General features: G+C 40.7%; 2 protein-coding genes and 2 pseudogenes across 2 annotated transcripts in view; 1 reads left to right on the plus strand and 3 right to left on the minus strand.

Moving 5' to 3' along the window:
* The window catches only part of LOC148729892 (uncharacterized), a 116,661-nt gene that overhangs the window by 42,316 nt on the left and 58,969 nt on the right, over positions 1–15,376 (minus strand). The gene's annotated exons all lie outside the window — the stretch shown is intronic.
* On the plus strand, positions 3,100–15,073 carry LOC111332930 (uncharacterized). The gene is made up of 3 exons (XM_022938417.2): positions 3,100–3,200; positions 12,669–13,389; positions 13,779–15,073. Exons 2-3 carry the CDS (start codon positions 12,687–12,689, stop codon positions 14,816–14,818), a joined length of 1,743 nt encoding a protein of 580 aa, XP_022794152.2. The 5' UTR covers positions 3,100–3,200; positions 12,669–12,686; the 3' UTR covers positions 14,819–15,073.
* LOC148729894 (uncharacterized) lies at positions 6,087–7,475 on the minus strand (annotated as a pseudogene).
* Positions 9,181–10,561, minus strand: LOC148729895 (uncharacterized; annotated as a pseudogene).

Genomic DNA, 15,376 nt, shown 5'->3' on the forward strand with positions numbered 1-15,376 from the left:
TATAATAAGTAGTTAACGAAATAATGCTCGTAGGAGGAACAGAAATTCAAGAAATTGTAGAAAAAGAGGCCTGAAAAAGATTTAGGCGCGACGGGATTCAAACTTTTGCCATATTGATTTTCCACCTGCGGCGGTAAACGTTGGCTCAGGTATTGTGGTATAGGCATAAAACTAGAATCTAATTTAGCGAGAAGGCTTGATTTGGATTCCTTTTCGGCAACGTTACACGTAAATTAACCTTAGTTTCTTATTTATGAATTCCCAGTTTTCTGATGAAATATCGTCACTGCGTTGGTTGACTTATCTTCAAATTCCTCTTTTTTTAAAAAAAAAAAGGAATGATATATACCCATTACTCTTACTTCATCATAGTCCTTAATGCAAAACATTTGAAGGGAAGTACTCAAGATTGTCTCCATGAGTGAATGCTGACGTGAGTTGATTGTTATTAGCCAATCAGAGGCGGTTCTGCATGAAATAAGGTAATGCGAATGTTACGCGGTCAGTTAGGTATACCTCGGCTGTTCATATTGACGTGGAATCTCAGCGCTTCGTGATCTTTAGCTTTTTTCCTGTGAGAAATGCATGTTACTGTTCGAATAACATCTAGTTGTGAATGCACTGGAGTTTGCCTCTTTTGCCGTGAGGTTATTTCTTTTGCCGCGAAGTTATTTCTTTTGACATGGGGTTTTTCTTTTGCCGCGTGTCTTTTTCTTTTTGCCATGAGGTTTTTTCTTTTGCCGCGAGGTTATTTCTTTTGCCGCTACGTTATTTCTTTTGCCGCGAGGTTATTTCTTTTGTCGTGACAGTTGTGGGCCACCGTGTGTTGTCTTTGCAAAACGAGTGGCGATTTTTGCTCTGAGGATCATTTCTTCACTTGCAAGAAAACATTGTTTACCAGTGCGAAAAGAAAATCTGTCCTCCCATCTTCAATTTCGAGCTTTTTATTGAGACGGGAAACAAAAGGTGCAAGAGCAAACCAGCTAAGATCAAGAGCTAGTTAGCAAAATAATGAAAATGAAAAGCTGGCGATATTAGATAGAATGAAGTTTTTAAAATGCTAAGCAGGAACAAACATGAACTTCAAATAAGTTCCTGACACTGTTTCGAAGAAATATGATAATCCTGGGAAACAATAAAAACGACCAGCAATTGTTTCATGCTCTCCTTCAGTAGCATTTTCAAATTGTATTTTGGTTTCAAATCAACTGCCAAGGGTATATCTTATGGATGTCAATCACTAGCTCTTGTTTTCCTTATCAAATCGAGCGTGTTGTTTGGCATCATTATTGCGGACTGAACTTTGAACCGTTAAGCCATGTACTTTTGTACTTTATGTACCCACGTAATCAGTAGTTAGCATAATTCGCTCGCAACGAAAGTAATGGGGCCTTTGGTTACAATGGTATCAGAAGTTATTTAGCGATTTAACTATCGTCGACCATGTAAGCGGTAGATATCAGAATTCTCATGCAGCAAATGATTTGTGATTTATGAAAACGATGTAACGGAAGGTTGACTCATTAAATAAAAGAAACTTTGTAAGCGGTATTCATCGTAATTATCGACAGCAGTGATCTTGTGACTGTTGAAAATGGAGAACAGAATTATGAGTCGTTCAAGTGGCAGGGAATCAGAGATCAAAATGCTGACCTACTCTTCCTTTTTCAAACCATTGTTATAGACACGTGATTACCTCATATCAAATTTTTCTAAAGCAAAATGTTAATTATAAGGTTTCTTATCAGAGAACAGAAAAACTAGAAACTACCACCCTCCATCGAAATTTGTGTGGTAATTGAGGGCCTTGAACTTTCTGTTTCATATGTGAAGGAGATGACGACATGGTGGTGTAATATCAACCTGTCTGCTACTGGGACTACAGGAGGCAAATCCACAGTCAAAAATGCAACAATGTTACAATTTTAAGATATCCATGCCTCTTAAATATTGCTAGTAGTGTTAATTTCTGTGGCCGTGTGAGCAGTCATTAACATAATTCTCCTGCAACAGAGGTATCTGCCATCATTCAACCACGAAAGTTCGGACATCCGGCCTTAAGAAATTACTACACGTGTACGAACTACGAGTCGCTATTTTACGTTCCCTTTACTATATAATTTTTCCATTGCTCAAGGTCCCGAAAAGTTAGAAAAACTCCAAAAGTTCCAGGTTCATAATGTCCATTCAAAAGAATAAATGTGGCACAACCCAAACGGCGGCGACGGGTTGAAGTTGTTTGCGGTCTTCAGGGAAAATGGATTCGGAATTAGCATAGCATGAAATATTAAATTGTCCGCATCATTGGTTTGATCCTTTTCGAAGTTTGGATCCACTGGCAAAACCATTCTTTCGACGGAGGAGGCGATTCTGCCAGCGAAGTATTCAAATATCCGCTTACTGAGACTCCACATTCCTGCAAATATTTTTTTAAGTTGTGCCATATTCATGGCTTTAAAGTCGCTTTTATTCTTCTAAGACATTTTGAACCTGGAACTTTTCGAGTTTTTCGCGGTTTGTTTAGGTAAAAACTCACTTGACACTACACGTGAAACTTGATCTAACGCCTAAAAAGTGAATTGAATAAGTTATGTTCAGCGCCATAGCTCTCTAAATCGAATCTACTTGTGACCAAAATGCTGACCCCTCCATTTTCCAAATGGTGCGAACGCGAACGCACTTTAGCAAAAATATTCTCGATACTTTTTTATTTACTGTTTAACAATCAAGAGCTTCTTTAGTTGGTAATTATTTGCTTTATTTTCGGTGACCTTGATAGTTGAATCAAGGGGAGACATCGTAAGGAGAAATGACATGCTGGTCACAGTCAGGGGTTAAACAGCTGAGAGATACTTAAGTAGAAAAGTGAACTGTTAGGCTATTTATTAGAAAACAGAGCAACTGAATACTGGTGCCTTAACAGCATCGACAGACGCCTGTTAATCGAGCCGCCAAGAGTGCTGAACTTTAAGTTTCATTTGTGAGGGAGATCACATCACGCTGGCGTGATATCTACCAAAGTGTCTGTTGCCTGTTGACTTTGCTTCCCACGCCTGCATGCTTTTTTGACAGGCATTCAATTTCGATTCTTTTTTCAGATAGTCAAGTACGCCCCTTTTAGGTAAGCTACTTGAGGAACGTTTCCTGTCAATGTATCATTTGCTTCTGATCCAACTGGTTGACGTGAAGGGAACAGTCCGGTAAGAATGACGCCTTTAAATTCTCTTAGCTTTTTGTCCTACTTTCTGAACATCTTGGTAGAGTAACACCTTTCCCCGTCCCCCCTTAACAGTCGGAGCTTTCTCCGTTTCGAATTATCAGTACTACATTCGATCATATTCGGCTGATTTACGGGCTTCAACGAGGCTAATTAGCAGGGATACGGGGAATTCAGTTATGGAGGGCTCTTTATGATAGCTTGCAATCTCTTCATCTTGTTTTTAATTTTTTATACTTTCGCTATTGTTTTCTTAAAGCAAATCCTGCCTCTAGTTAGCTAAAGAACGCCTGTAAACGTTCAGGCTCGAACAAAGAAATAGACACTGCTCGTAGAGATGAGTTTCAGTAAATTTTTGTTAACCCGACAATCCCGATCGATACATGACGAAGCAATCCATCTTCGCTGCAAGCAAAAATTAATTGCAGATTTCAGACAATTTAATCGTCACAGAAAATGGAATATAACGCTAGAGCTAAGATTCTATATTGGGACCCAAACTACGCATGTATTCTAATTAGAGTTTATCTCGAGTTTCAGACCGGCGGAGGAATTTGAATTTTGACTGTAATTGTCATCAGGAGACAGAAGTTTGGTTGAAAAGAAATGAGCTAGACTTCGTTCTTTTCCTACTTAGTATTTTCATTATCATAAGTATTTCGAAACATATTCCTACCATAGAAGAACTTCGCCAAGAGAAATTAAAAGGAAACTTGAACCTCTACAGTTGAAAGCGTTTATTTACAGTACAGTACTCGTCGACAAATATCTGAAATATCAGTATTCGATCCTGCTAGGTGGCATGGCTCGGTCTTAATTGTGTGTATAGGGGGCTAGTTTCTAAAGACATCATGAGTCTGTGTCGTTGGGGTTTTGCTTTTGATAATTACTAATTGTCAACTGTTTCATAACGCGAATTGCACACCGTAAAAGAGATTCAAAAGCTGTTGTTTGTAGGTAAGCTCACGATTTCGAATGCAATTTGGGATACATTTTTCAAAGGCTAACCAAATTGCACGAACCCGTAGGACGAGTGAAATTTGAGGTATTTAAAAAAAAATACAAGGAATGATTTATCCTAAATAGCGAGTCAAAATCATGTCATAACTAGTTGATAACATACAAGCAAAAGCGTGACTCTGTTTTCCTCTTTGGCTGTTTTTATTTCGTGTCATGGCTAAGTAATCATGTCGGCTCCTTGCCTTTGCCTTGTTGTCGGAGTAGTTGGGCTTTTCCCTCAAGAACTTGCTTCAAGCTTTTAAACGCTCTGTCACGTATAATCGAGGGTTTATAATCTTTCTCCGGTATCGGCAAGAGTTTATCAGTTTATAATCTCTTGGCATCTCTCGACAACATTAACTTTCCTCGCTTTCTTACGAACAAAATGAACTGACGCGTGAAACTCCTCGAGAATTTTATTCAGGGAATCCAGATCATACATTCGTGGCCGTTTTATGAAGACAAAGACTGCTAGACTTTTAGCGATTGTTTTTCCTTTGTTTGCTGTCTTTGTTTTCGGCATTCTCTCTCAAACTCTCGTGTATTAAAACGTTGAAACTTTATTTCAACCTTCTCCTCACTCTCGTGACTCTCTGTCAATCAAGTTAATTTCAACTTTCTGCAGTCAACTTCAAATATTTGCACTCCGAATTTCAACTTTATGCACTGCTTGGGATTAATTGAAGTTTTCTCGGTCAATGAGCAAGCTGAAATTTTTGCACATACATCATTACAAGGTTCACACCATGTCAGACTGAATCGGTTCACGAATCACAGTCTTGATAGTAAAAAGGAAGGTACAAGCTAAAATATCTCCGCTGAGAACGTCAACATTCAAAAGATAAGATTTCTTATGCTACTTCGTTTTTTGCAAACTATGATCGTGTGGGGTGTCATCCAAATATTTGTTTGATAAGCTCACTTCTTTGTCCTGCACTACAGAGTGATTGACATTTGCTCCTTCGTCGATATTGGAGTTTTCCTGTTGATTGCAATTAATGAAATGAAACCAAGTCTACTGTTCTGGAGTTTTGTTTTAGATATCTTCGTGAAATTTCATTCTGGAGATGGAGTGACTGCGAATCTATTTTAGTTTGTCCCCCCTTTTTATCATATTTAATAATTCCAGTTTCCAGCTGGGGCATATGGGGTCATGCGACATATGAGACGGATCACGTTCCGGTGAAAAGGAATGATGTGTTTGAGTAGAGTGATATTTCCTGTGGTAAAGTCAATCTTGGGAGTTAAAAGATGTATAAAAAAAATCCTTCAGGATTATCAATATTTTATCAATTCAGCACAGATTATTATTGAATAAACCAAAACCTACCCCCCACCCTCCCTCCATCAGTTCCAACGGATCCCGTGTGGTTTGATGCTTTTGGAAACCTTGATATCTTTACCCTTTTGTCTAGGAGCAAGAAGCAATATATAGTAAAATAACTCTTGTTTTAGATAAGGTCTTACTTATTCGAGAGTTCCTTTGACAGATTTCTCTTTGTTTAGTCACTTAGGATTTTATCACGAAAGAATACCCATTCAGCTTTTCTGTAGAATTTAAAAAAGAAATTAAATCGTCTATAAATTAGTGCCTTAGGGGTGACTGAGCAGGGAGCCGAACAAAATAAATTATTTTTTCCTGTGAGAAAAAATTGCGCAACTTTCCGCCCCTTTGTGTACCTAAACAGCCTATAGCTAAAAGTTATTATGAAAAACAATAAGAAATTATGTTGAATTGTAATCAAAAATTAAACGAGACTTACCTTAAGTCGATGTTTGATTGGGATTCTGCCGAGTCCTCAGTAGCACAAGAAGTCACGTGAGAAAGCACCAGCCGCTCAAGTGGTCAGTCTTTAAAGCCTTGAGTGTGCTAATCAGTTGAGTAGTAGCATAAGAAGTGTGGGTGGGTATAAATACCTCTACAGGGTATGAGCGTGACTTCTTGTGCTACTGATGCCTCGACAGAATCCCAATCAAACATCGACTTAAGGTAAGTCTCGTTTAATTTTTGATTCTGCCTCGTCATCATACGTACTACGAAGTCACGTGAGATTTCAAAGCAACTGATAGCACACGCTATAATCAGATGAAGCTCTTTAATAACAATTTCACTCAGGCTGAGTACACTGTTAGTAAACAAGGAACCTTGTTCAATCTTCCTATCATAAAACCGAGCGAAGGTGGCTGCTAAACTCCACCCAGCAGTTTGCATTATCTCAGCAAGGGAGGCATTGTTGACCTTAGCCTTGGAGGTTGCAGCTGAGCGGGTACTATGAGGCTTGTAAACATTAATACTTATGCCAGCCTTCAACATCATTTGCTGGATCCAGCGTCTTAGTGTGTCTCTGCTGGCTCTCTTATGTGGTTTCTGATGAGTTATGAGCAAATGAGATTCACTGCCACGTAATAACTTAGTCTTATCAAGGTATACTGAACAAGCATTGACTACACAAAGGTTGCGGTCATGTGGATACGCATATAACTTAACAACTAATTCAGAGGTTGCATCTGCCAGGTTTGCTTTGTTTTAAATTACTATCAAGCAGAAACGTATAAGCAGTCTCCTCTCGTACCATGTTCAGAGTGTCTAAAGGGTGCAATGACTGCCCTCTCTGGGTTGTGGCTAAAGCAACTTACATCTCATCACATCCTTAAGAGAGAGTTCTTGGGAGTTGCCCATAGTGCCAATGTACTGGAGTACCAAGTTCACTCCAAGTTTTGCTATAACTAGGAAGAGGGGGCCTACTTTGGAAGACGCCCTTCATGAACCTCTTGACATCAGGGTGCCCACCAAAGGTATGGTGAGCTGAGGCAGGGCTGTCTAAAGTAGCAGAATTTATACTGCTGTAGCTCAATCCTTCATCGTAAAGGGTTGTCAAAAATTCCACAGCCAAATCTATAGTATGGCATGTAGGATCTGCTTGCCTTTTAGTGCAGAAGAGAAGCCATTTCCTGATGTGGGCATCATACTGTTTCTGAGATGACTGGCGCCAGGATTGCAAGACAATGTTGGTTGCTCTTTCAGAAAAGCCCCTCTTTTGTAGAGTCTCTGCATAAATGACATGCTAACAGATTCAACATTTTCCTCAGTGGGTGAAGTTTCTGGCACCCTGGTAGTGTTAGGAATGTTGCCCTGGGTGTGATGATCAGTGGAAGAGCCACTAGTAGTCGCACCAGTTTGGGATACCAGCTTTGTCATGTCCAGAAGGACACCACCAGTATTCCCTCTGCTTTGTTTGCTTGAATTTTTTCCAGGCATTTCCCAATCAGGCTCAATGGAGGGAAAGCATAAAAGAAGAAAGTATTCCAGTTGGCAGAGAATGCATCAACAAAACAGTGCATCTGGATCAGGCCTCCAGGAGGCATAAACTGTACATTGTTTTTTTAAGCGAGATGCAAACAAATCAATGCTTGGCTGACCAAGTCGCTTGGCTATTGACTGGTATATTTTTTACTCTAATTTCCATTCAGTATGGTCATTAAAGTGCCTAGATTCTCTATCTGCCTCAGCGTTTTCACATCCTGGCAGATGTGAGGCACTTAACCAGATGTTATGTTGAACCCAATAATCCCAGATGTGTTTTGTGACTGAGTTACAGTCGTGGGACTTTGAGCCACCCATATTGTTGATATAACAAACTGCGGTGGTATTATGACATTGAACCCGAATGTGCAAATAAGCACTTTCTCCACATGTATTTTTTAATGTTAAGAGTACAGCCAATAATTCTAGATAGTTAATGGGATGGGGTGCTTCCTGTTGGTTTCACCTCTCCTCTGTTGTCTGGTCTCCCCTCACACCTCCCTAGCCATGGGTAGAGGCATCAGTTTGAATGAGGAGTTCTGGTTCACCATGGGAAATAAGTTTGTATGAGGTGTCCACATTAGTTATCCACCAATTAAGTTCTGCTCTAGAACTGAGGGAGAGGGTCAATGAAGACCCAAAGTTGCCTTTGTTTTCCCTCGAGGCATTAGATTAATCTCGTTCAAGACTGCGATAGTGTAAAGGGCCAAGCTCTATACCTGGAAAACTTGACACTAGCAGCCCAATGACCTCTGCCACTTGTTGGACTGTGGAGTTCTCTTTGTTAACTAGGTTGAGACAGGTATTTTTCAGTTTCTCCTTTCGGCTGTCAGTAAGCTGCACAGTCATTGTGATTGAGTTAAGTACAAATCCCTGGCATGTCAAGACCTGGGGTGGTACAAGCACTGATTTTTCCTCATGAATAGGAAAGTTTCCTGAGCAACATAACAGTTTCTGGTACATTTTCATAACTGTTACATTCCCCGTGAGGCTCCTTGAAGGTAGCAATCATCTATGTACGAGAAAGACAAATAACCTTTTTTCCTGAGCACATTAAACATTGCTTTTAACAGTTTATTAAAGATTCTAGGGGCAGATGCCAACCCATTTGGGAGACAGGTATATCGATACAATTCGTCCCGCCACATGAATTTCAAGTATTTTTGATGTTCTATGGCAATTGACACTGTATAATATGTATCTCTTATATCAACAGATGCCATAAAACATCCTTGGGTCATTAGATCTGTCACTGTCTTAAGTGAGTCCATTTTGAAGTGCCGGTAAACAATAAACTGGTTTAACTCCTTTAAATTTAGGATCATCCTGTAGTCCACTCCATTCTTTTTGAGTCTAAGGAAAATGGATGATACAAATTCTCCCTGAGAGTGAGGAGACTCCACAATTACACCTTTATTAAGGAGTTTAACAATTTCAGAATCTATAAGAGCAGATTCGGTGTCATTGACTTTAATGACCTTATAACCCGGTTCCTGTACCGGGGATACATCATCTACGACCTCTAAATGACAGTGCTCAACCCAATCTAAGACCTCTGGGTCGTCAGTTATATCTCTCCATGCTGAGACAAATTGTTGCAGTCTACCAGCACGAAAATAACTTGTGATATAGCTTACCTCATTTAAGGGGTTTTCTGGCCCTATTTCTTTGGCCTCCTCCCCTCGTCCTTTTGTTTGTAAGGGAGTCGGGCCTTTTCCAGTTTAATTGTTTATTGATCTGAGTGCCTGGACCACTCGAGGAGTACTTGTAGCCAAATCCTTTGGACTTTGTGTGTTTGTAACCTCTGTATCCATTGCTTCTGTAGCCTTCCACTTTGGGGTTAAGCTTTTCGCTGAACTTGGTCGCTTCCGCGAGATCTTTCAGTTGTTTAGACAAATCGGCATCATTGGCAAACAAGAAGTCTGTGAATGGGACCGAGCTGGAGCACAAATGCATGTAGTCTTCGTTTAGCTCGGGCTTGATGTTCTCCCGGCGCCGCATGTTTAACTCGAAATTAGCGGCACCTATCAGAGCAATGGCATCAGTGGCCGCTCTTATTAATTCAGGGTCATCCAAGGCATCTTTGAGAATTTTATCCCGTGCCTACACAAGTTTCTCAGCCATAGAAACTACAGGAGTGAGCCCTTTGACAAGGTTGGATTGTATTCGTTGCAACTTGATATCAGCAGACCTCGTGTCTGGTTTAAGTTTATCCCAAATGAGATGGTTGACCTTCGTGCTGGTGAGATATTCACAGTTTTCTGGCGTATTATAGCGATACTGTCTCGCTGTCAAAACTTCGTCCGTAAGCTTTTCTCTCATTAAGCCATGGACAATTTTGGCGATCTGCTCGTTTATAGGAGGAGCCTTCTTTTGATCAAGTTTGAGATCGTTCACAATGTCTGACAGTTGGTCAATTTCCCCATCAGGAACATCACGCTGAGATTCAGAGCTCTGATTTATTAGAGTGTTAATGCTCTGCTCAATTGTTTGAGAACTTGTAGGCTTTTTCGCCCCACTATTTGACTCTGCGGACCCAGATTGCTGGTTTTTGTCCGACTGCTGTGTGGATCGTAGGTCCATGTAGGCGGCTATTTCTAGCTGTTCTTCAGTTTCAGCAGTTTCCTCAAAGGAACCTTCCTCGATTGCGAGGTGGTCAATGGTGTCCTTCATCTGACCGAGGGATTAAGTCATGGTAAACTTCAGTGAGGTGATGGAAGAAACTAGCAGCTCGCTCATGCAACTAATGGCCGGGACGATGGCCGACTCGCCGTTGCTTGGCGTAGCGCCATTCTCAGCAAGTTGAGATTCTGTCATTTTCAGCTCTATTGACGACTTTTTGCTTCCAGTCTGGTACGTAGACACCTTCTAATGTACCTCACGGCTAAATTGAGAAAATTTCTCAATTTAACTGTTCTTACACAGCGCCTTTCCAGATATTTCTTCTAGTCGTTTTGAGTTGACCGACTCGAGCAAAGGCGGGAAGTGCACTGACCACTTGAGCGGCTGGTGCTTTCTCACGTGACTTCGTAGTGTGTATGATGACGAGGCAGAATTAACTATTAAACTAGCAGTTTCAATGAGAAAGTGGGTTCTGGCGTAAGAGCTTGAAGAAAATACTGATAATACGATTTTAAATAAACGGTATAATAGGGGTTGGTGTGATTTTTTAAGAGAAAATTACGATTTTTCCAACTAGTTTAGTTTTAAAGTGTTTTGTGAAACAACAACAGCAAACGACAACTTAATGTTGTGCTCGAGAAGTTTTCTTTTGACTCGAAGGCTTATAAACAATTGGACCCGACGGTCGAATGGATGCTCTCAACGGATGAAATCGACTCAGAATTTGTCTCAAAGCCCAAACAGTCATTTGAGTTTGCGGTTGAATGGTAAGCTTCAACGAGCGTTCCACAGTTTGTTGAATGGTTAGCTTTAACGAGTGATCCACATTTTGAATCTCTGATTGCAAACTTCTCTTTCGCCTCGACGGGAAATGTAACTCGATGGTCGAATTGTTTACCTTAATGGGCAGAGAATTTGACTCAACGATCAAAGTTTACACCTCAACGAGCGAAGAATACTGTGAATGATTTGCCTGTAGTACCGAAGTCGCTTTCGACATAAAGCAAGTTGACTTCACACCTTCCTCTCTTTTCTCCCGAGACCTGCAAGCTGCAGTCAGCAGTTAACTCCGGATGGAAGCATTTTTGCCTAACACTTCACTGTTGCTGAATGCACAAAGAAAAAAATTATCTTCATGAAGGAGGACTTGATCGATACCTTGGCATCTCCATTCGCGAATCGGCAAAAATTAGCTTAAATAATAGAGCAGCCAAACACAAAAAATCTCTCGTCTTCCTCGAGAGGCGTCACTAAACCCTTCATGAACTTGATCAATACTTCCACAAGCAATTAAATACATCTATATTAAAAACTGATCTCGTTTATCGTGTCCTTGATCTAGCAGAGATCAGCTAGTGCTTGAAATCACTAGATTTCCACGTGCATTTTACGTGATGTCATCAGAAGAATCCCGGATATAAAAACGCAATCAACTGCGCCTGTCTCCGATAGTACATCCGACAAGTTTTGGCTTTTTCTCGCTATCATTGTAAAGAATAGGCCGCTGCGTCGCTAGGGCTGGCCTGCAAATAGTTTGACTCTTAAAATACAGCTTTGGTTGAAGTGGAACGGAAGAGGTAATGTGGTTGACTGACTGCACACTTTTATGGCACATAGTCCAATGAATGCATAGTCAAATTTAGGAATAAACATCTAAAAAACGTTCACGATTAATCAACTAGCATTATCATAAAATACAGCAAAGGTAAAGATGTGATCGACGTCAACAAAATAATCCAATATGAGTTCAGGTCTTACACCTGCCAGTCGCAACAGTTTAAACAAGCTTAAACATGAAATTCTTGTTATGCAGTTCGATGTATGTTTTCACCAATTAGGCAAAGGATTCGCCTCTTCGTAGTTCACTAAACGTCCTCGCGCACCTTCATACCGGTCAGCTATCATTGTGTCTAGAAGAATATTCAAAGACTGCCAAAAAGCTGAGTGATTAATCACGAGTATATATCATATTATTAACAAAGATTTAGTAATACATAGACAGGTAAAAACGAACGATATAAAATCCCGACGTTTCGGCGACTTCATGACGCCATTATCAAGGGTACAAATGAAAATAAAATTATCAAATGCGAGTTCAAGAGTTACAACTAATTTGCATAGGGGAGGTAGCTACACAAATACTTTAGCACGGATAGAATCCGTTTGCACGTTCAAACTCGGTGTTAATTGTTTGATGTAAAGCATCTCGTTGACAAGACAATCGAATTTGTTCATGCACTTCTTGAGAACTTTGAACAAATTCGATTGTCTTGTCAACGAGATGCTTTACATCAAACAAGTAACACCGAGTTTGAACGTGCAAACGGATTCTATCCGTGCTAAAGTATTTGTGTAGCTACCTCCCCTATGCAAATTAGTTGTAACTCTTGAACTCGCATTTTTTAATTTTATTTTCATTTGTACCCTTGATAATGGCGTCATGAAGTCGCCGAAACGTCGGGATTTTATATCGTTCGTTTATACCTGTCTATATATATCATATTTGTTATCTTTTTCTTTAATAAGATTTAGATCTGCCGTAACATGCCATTTGAAGAGCTCATAAAGGAAGTTAATGATAACATTGCACAAGAGAAAAAGAAACGAGCCAGACTGAAAGACCTGGATCTCATTGTGCTGGACAATTCACTTCGTGAGAGCACTGTGGGTCAGCTCCGTGGGCACACACTAGAAAACAAACGCAAGATTTACGATAAGGTCAGAAAGTGTGGATTCCAGTACAAAATTGTGGCGGCCTATTTCCATATGCCACGTGTTGACGACTTATGGGTCGAACAGATCGTCAGTGATTGTAAGGAAGGCAAAGAAGACCTCAGCAACCTATTTGCATTCAGTGAGGTCATGATCCACCCGGTCTCTCAAGGTGTTCCTGACACCAAAACTATTCCAGTGGGTCTATCGAAGATGAAAACCCAAGGATTGATCAATCCTATCATTGAGATAGATCTGGCCACAGAGAGCATCGATTGGGAAAAGTTTACCACGAAGGACATGTGCCAGCTGCTGACCGAAAGATTCAAATGGAGCCGAGAATGTCTGTCCCCAGATGCCAAGATCCTTGTAAATCTGCGGGACTTTCCGGACGCCATGGTCTATGAAATGGAGCGGTTGTTTACTGTTGTGGACTACCTTGCGTCCAGGCCTGTAGCTGAACGTCCTTTTGGAATCATGTTTGAGGAGTCAACAGGCAAGTTTTTGCCCGAGGAGGTTGGAACTTGGACCGCTGGTAAGCCTGGAAGCTAAGTAATTGATACTCCTGTAGGTGATTTATTTCTTTCAGATCCGACGGTGACAGTAAAACCAACTATGCATCAAACAAACTTTTAGTAAGACAATTCACCACAAAATGTTTCCAATTAATCATTCCTATGGTTGCTCGAGTTGTTGTTGTTGTTTCTTTTTGTTTTCTATCTTATTCATTGTCCTTGGTAATGATATATTTCTTAAATTATCTAAAGAGCATAGTAGGTTTGAAATAAAAACATTCTATGAAGATTTTTTTTAGCGGCAAAAGTTAAGGTCTGCGTACCAGTTCTTTCTTATGCATCATCACGAGGATATGGCGATGTAAGTTAACCTTTACATACTAACCTGAGTGTTTGTCACATCAATAAGGTGTACGTAAGATCATGGATTCCCATGAGTGGACTTCTGGACACCTCTTGGCTCATGTTCACAAGAAGTGGGCTCTTGGAGAAATGGTGCAGCTTGAATGCCTTGTCAACGGAGCCAACGGTATCTGGGCAAGCCTCTGCGAGGAAGGAGCTGCTCTTGGCCACGCATGTTCTACAATCACACTGATGAACCTCGTCCGAATGGGAAACGGAAAGGTCCTGAAACGCTACAATTGCAACAAGCTAAGGGATGCTGCATCTAATGTGACTGAGATCACCACTGGCCTTCCACCCCATCCCAAGCAAGTGATCTATGGCGACAGGGCACTGGACTTAGCATTTGACTTTGGAAGCATAGCTGGTGGAACCGTTGGAGAAACCGACTTTGACCTTGCTGAGTTCTTTGGAGAAGACGCACCGGTGAGGATCAGTACGCTTGCCTCCGAGGATATGATACTGGAAAGGCTGAAAGATTTGTTTGATGAAGATCCGCAGTTTACAAAGGATATGGCTACTGCAATGAAGAAACAAATGATTACAGACCTGGATTGCAACAAGAAGGAAGAATACATGAGTGCAGCTGGCATCGCTATGTTGTTTTATCGTTCAGGAGGAAAACGCACGACCAAGATGTCAGAAGTCATCGAAAGAGCCGAAGTGAAGAGTGTGCACGCCCAACATCTCATTGAAGAGGTTCGTGGTATATGGAACGAGTGGGATATAGAAGAAGCTAAACTGAATGACGACCAACTTAACTTCAACTCCTTCTACAACGGCTTCATGTCTCCCTACTTTGGCTGCTTCAAGTGCACTGACACACGACAGGCCTTACAAGCTATCAACATGGATAATGACGGGTACATCGACTGGAATGAATTCCTGGTTTACCTCAAGTGGGCGCTGCGTGAATATCCCAACATTAAAGATGTCGATGAGCTTTTGAGCTTCGCCTTCAATAAGGGAATCATGCCCGCCATGCGAGATGAAGTACTTGGCCGGAAAGCGAAGAGAAGTGGAGCAAAGAGGTTCAAGTCCAAATAAAAAATGATTTAGTACTGATCAGGCACCATGTTCACAGACCATGTCTCAAACCTTGTGGGATTTTGTTGCCAATGCTTAAACTTCTAATAATTACTAGTAGACTGTTCAGCGTAATTCTCGCAGTAGGTGTTATTTCTCCCTCACAAACTTGTTTGTTAGGACTCAAGTTTCGGGTTTATCGCACATCATCACCATGTGATTGTGACTGGCACTTCTGTATCTAGTAGGTCATAATAAAAATACTTCAAAGACGGATTGGATATTTCTTTATCCCGGCGAAAGAGATGACAACTGATTCTTATAGAATATTTTTATGAAGAATTCAGTGACGAAGATTCACGTTAATCATCAGAATTTCTGGTAGCCTTCTATCCTTCCCCTGTCCACTTGCTGGAAATTGTAAAAGAATCCCTCAGAGGCCAGTTGGAGTAAGGTCAGCAAAGGTGTGATAAACAAAATAACAGAACTGGTCTAAAAGACCTATTGGTGAGGGTCTTAGAGTGGAATCATATCAATTGGATGTAAATCAAGAGCAATATTGCCAAAGTTCTCAGCTTC

The sequence above is a fragment of the Stylophora pistillata genome, chromosome 5 (assembly GCF_964205215.1).
Source record: "Stylophora pistillata chromosome 5, jaStyPist1.2, whole genome shotgun sequence".
Lineage (NCBI taxonomy): Eukaryota > Metazoa > Cnidaria > Anthozoa > Scleractinia > Pocilloporidae > Stylophora > Stylophora pistillata.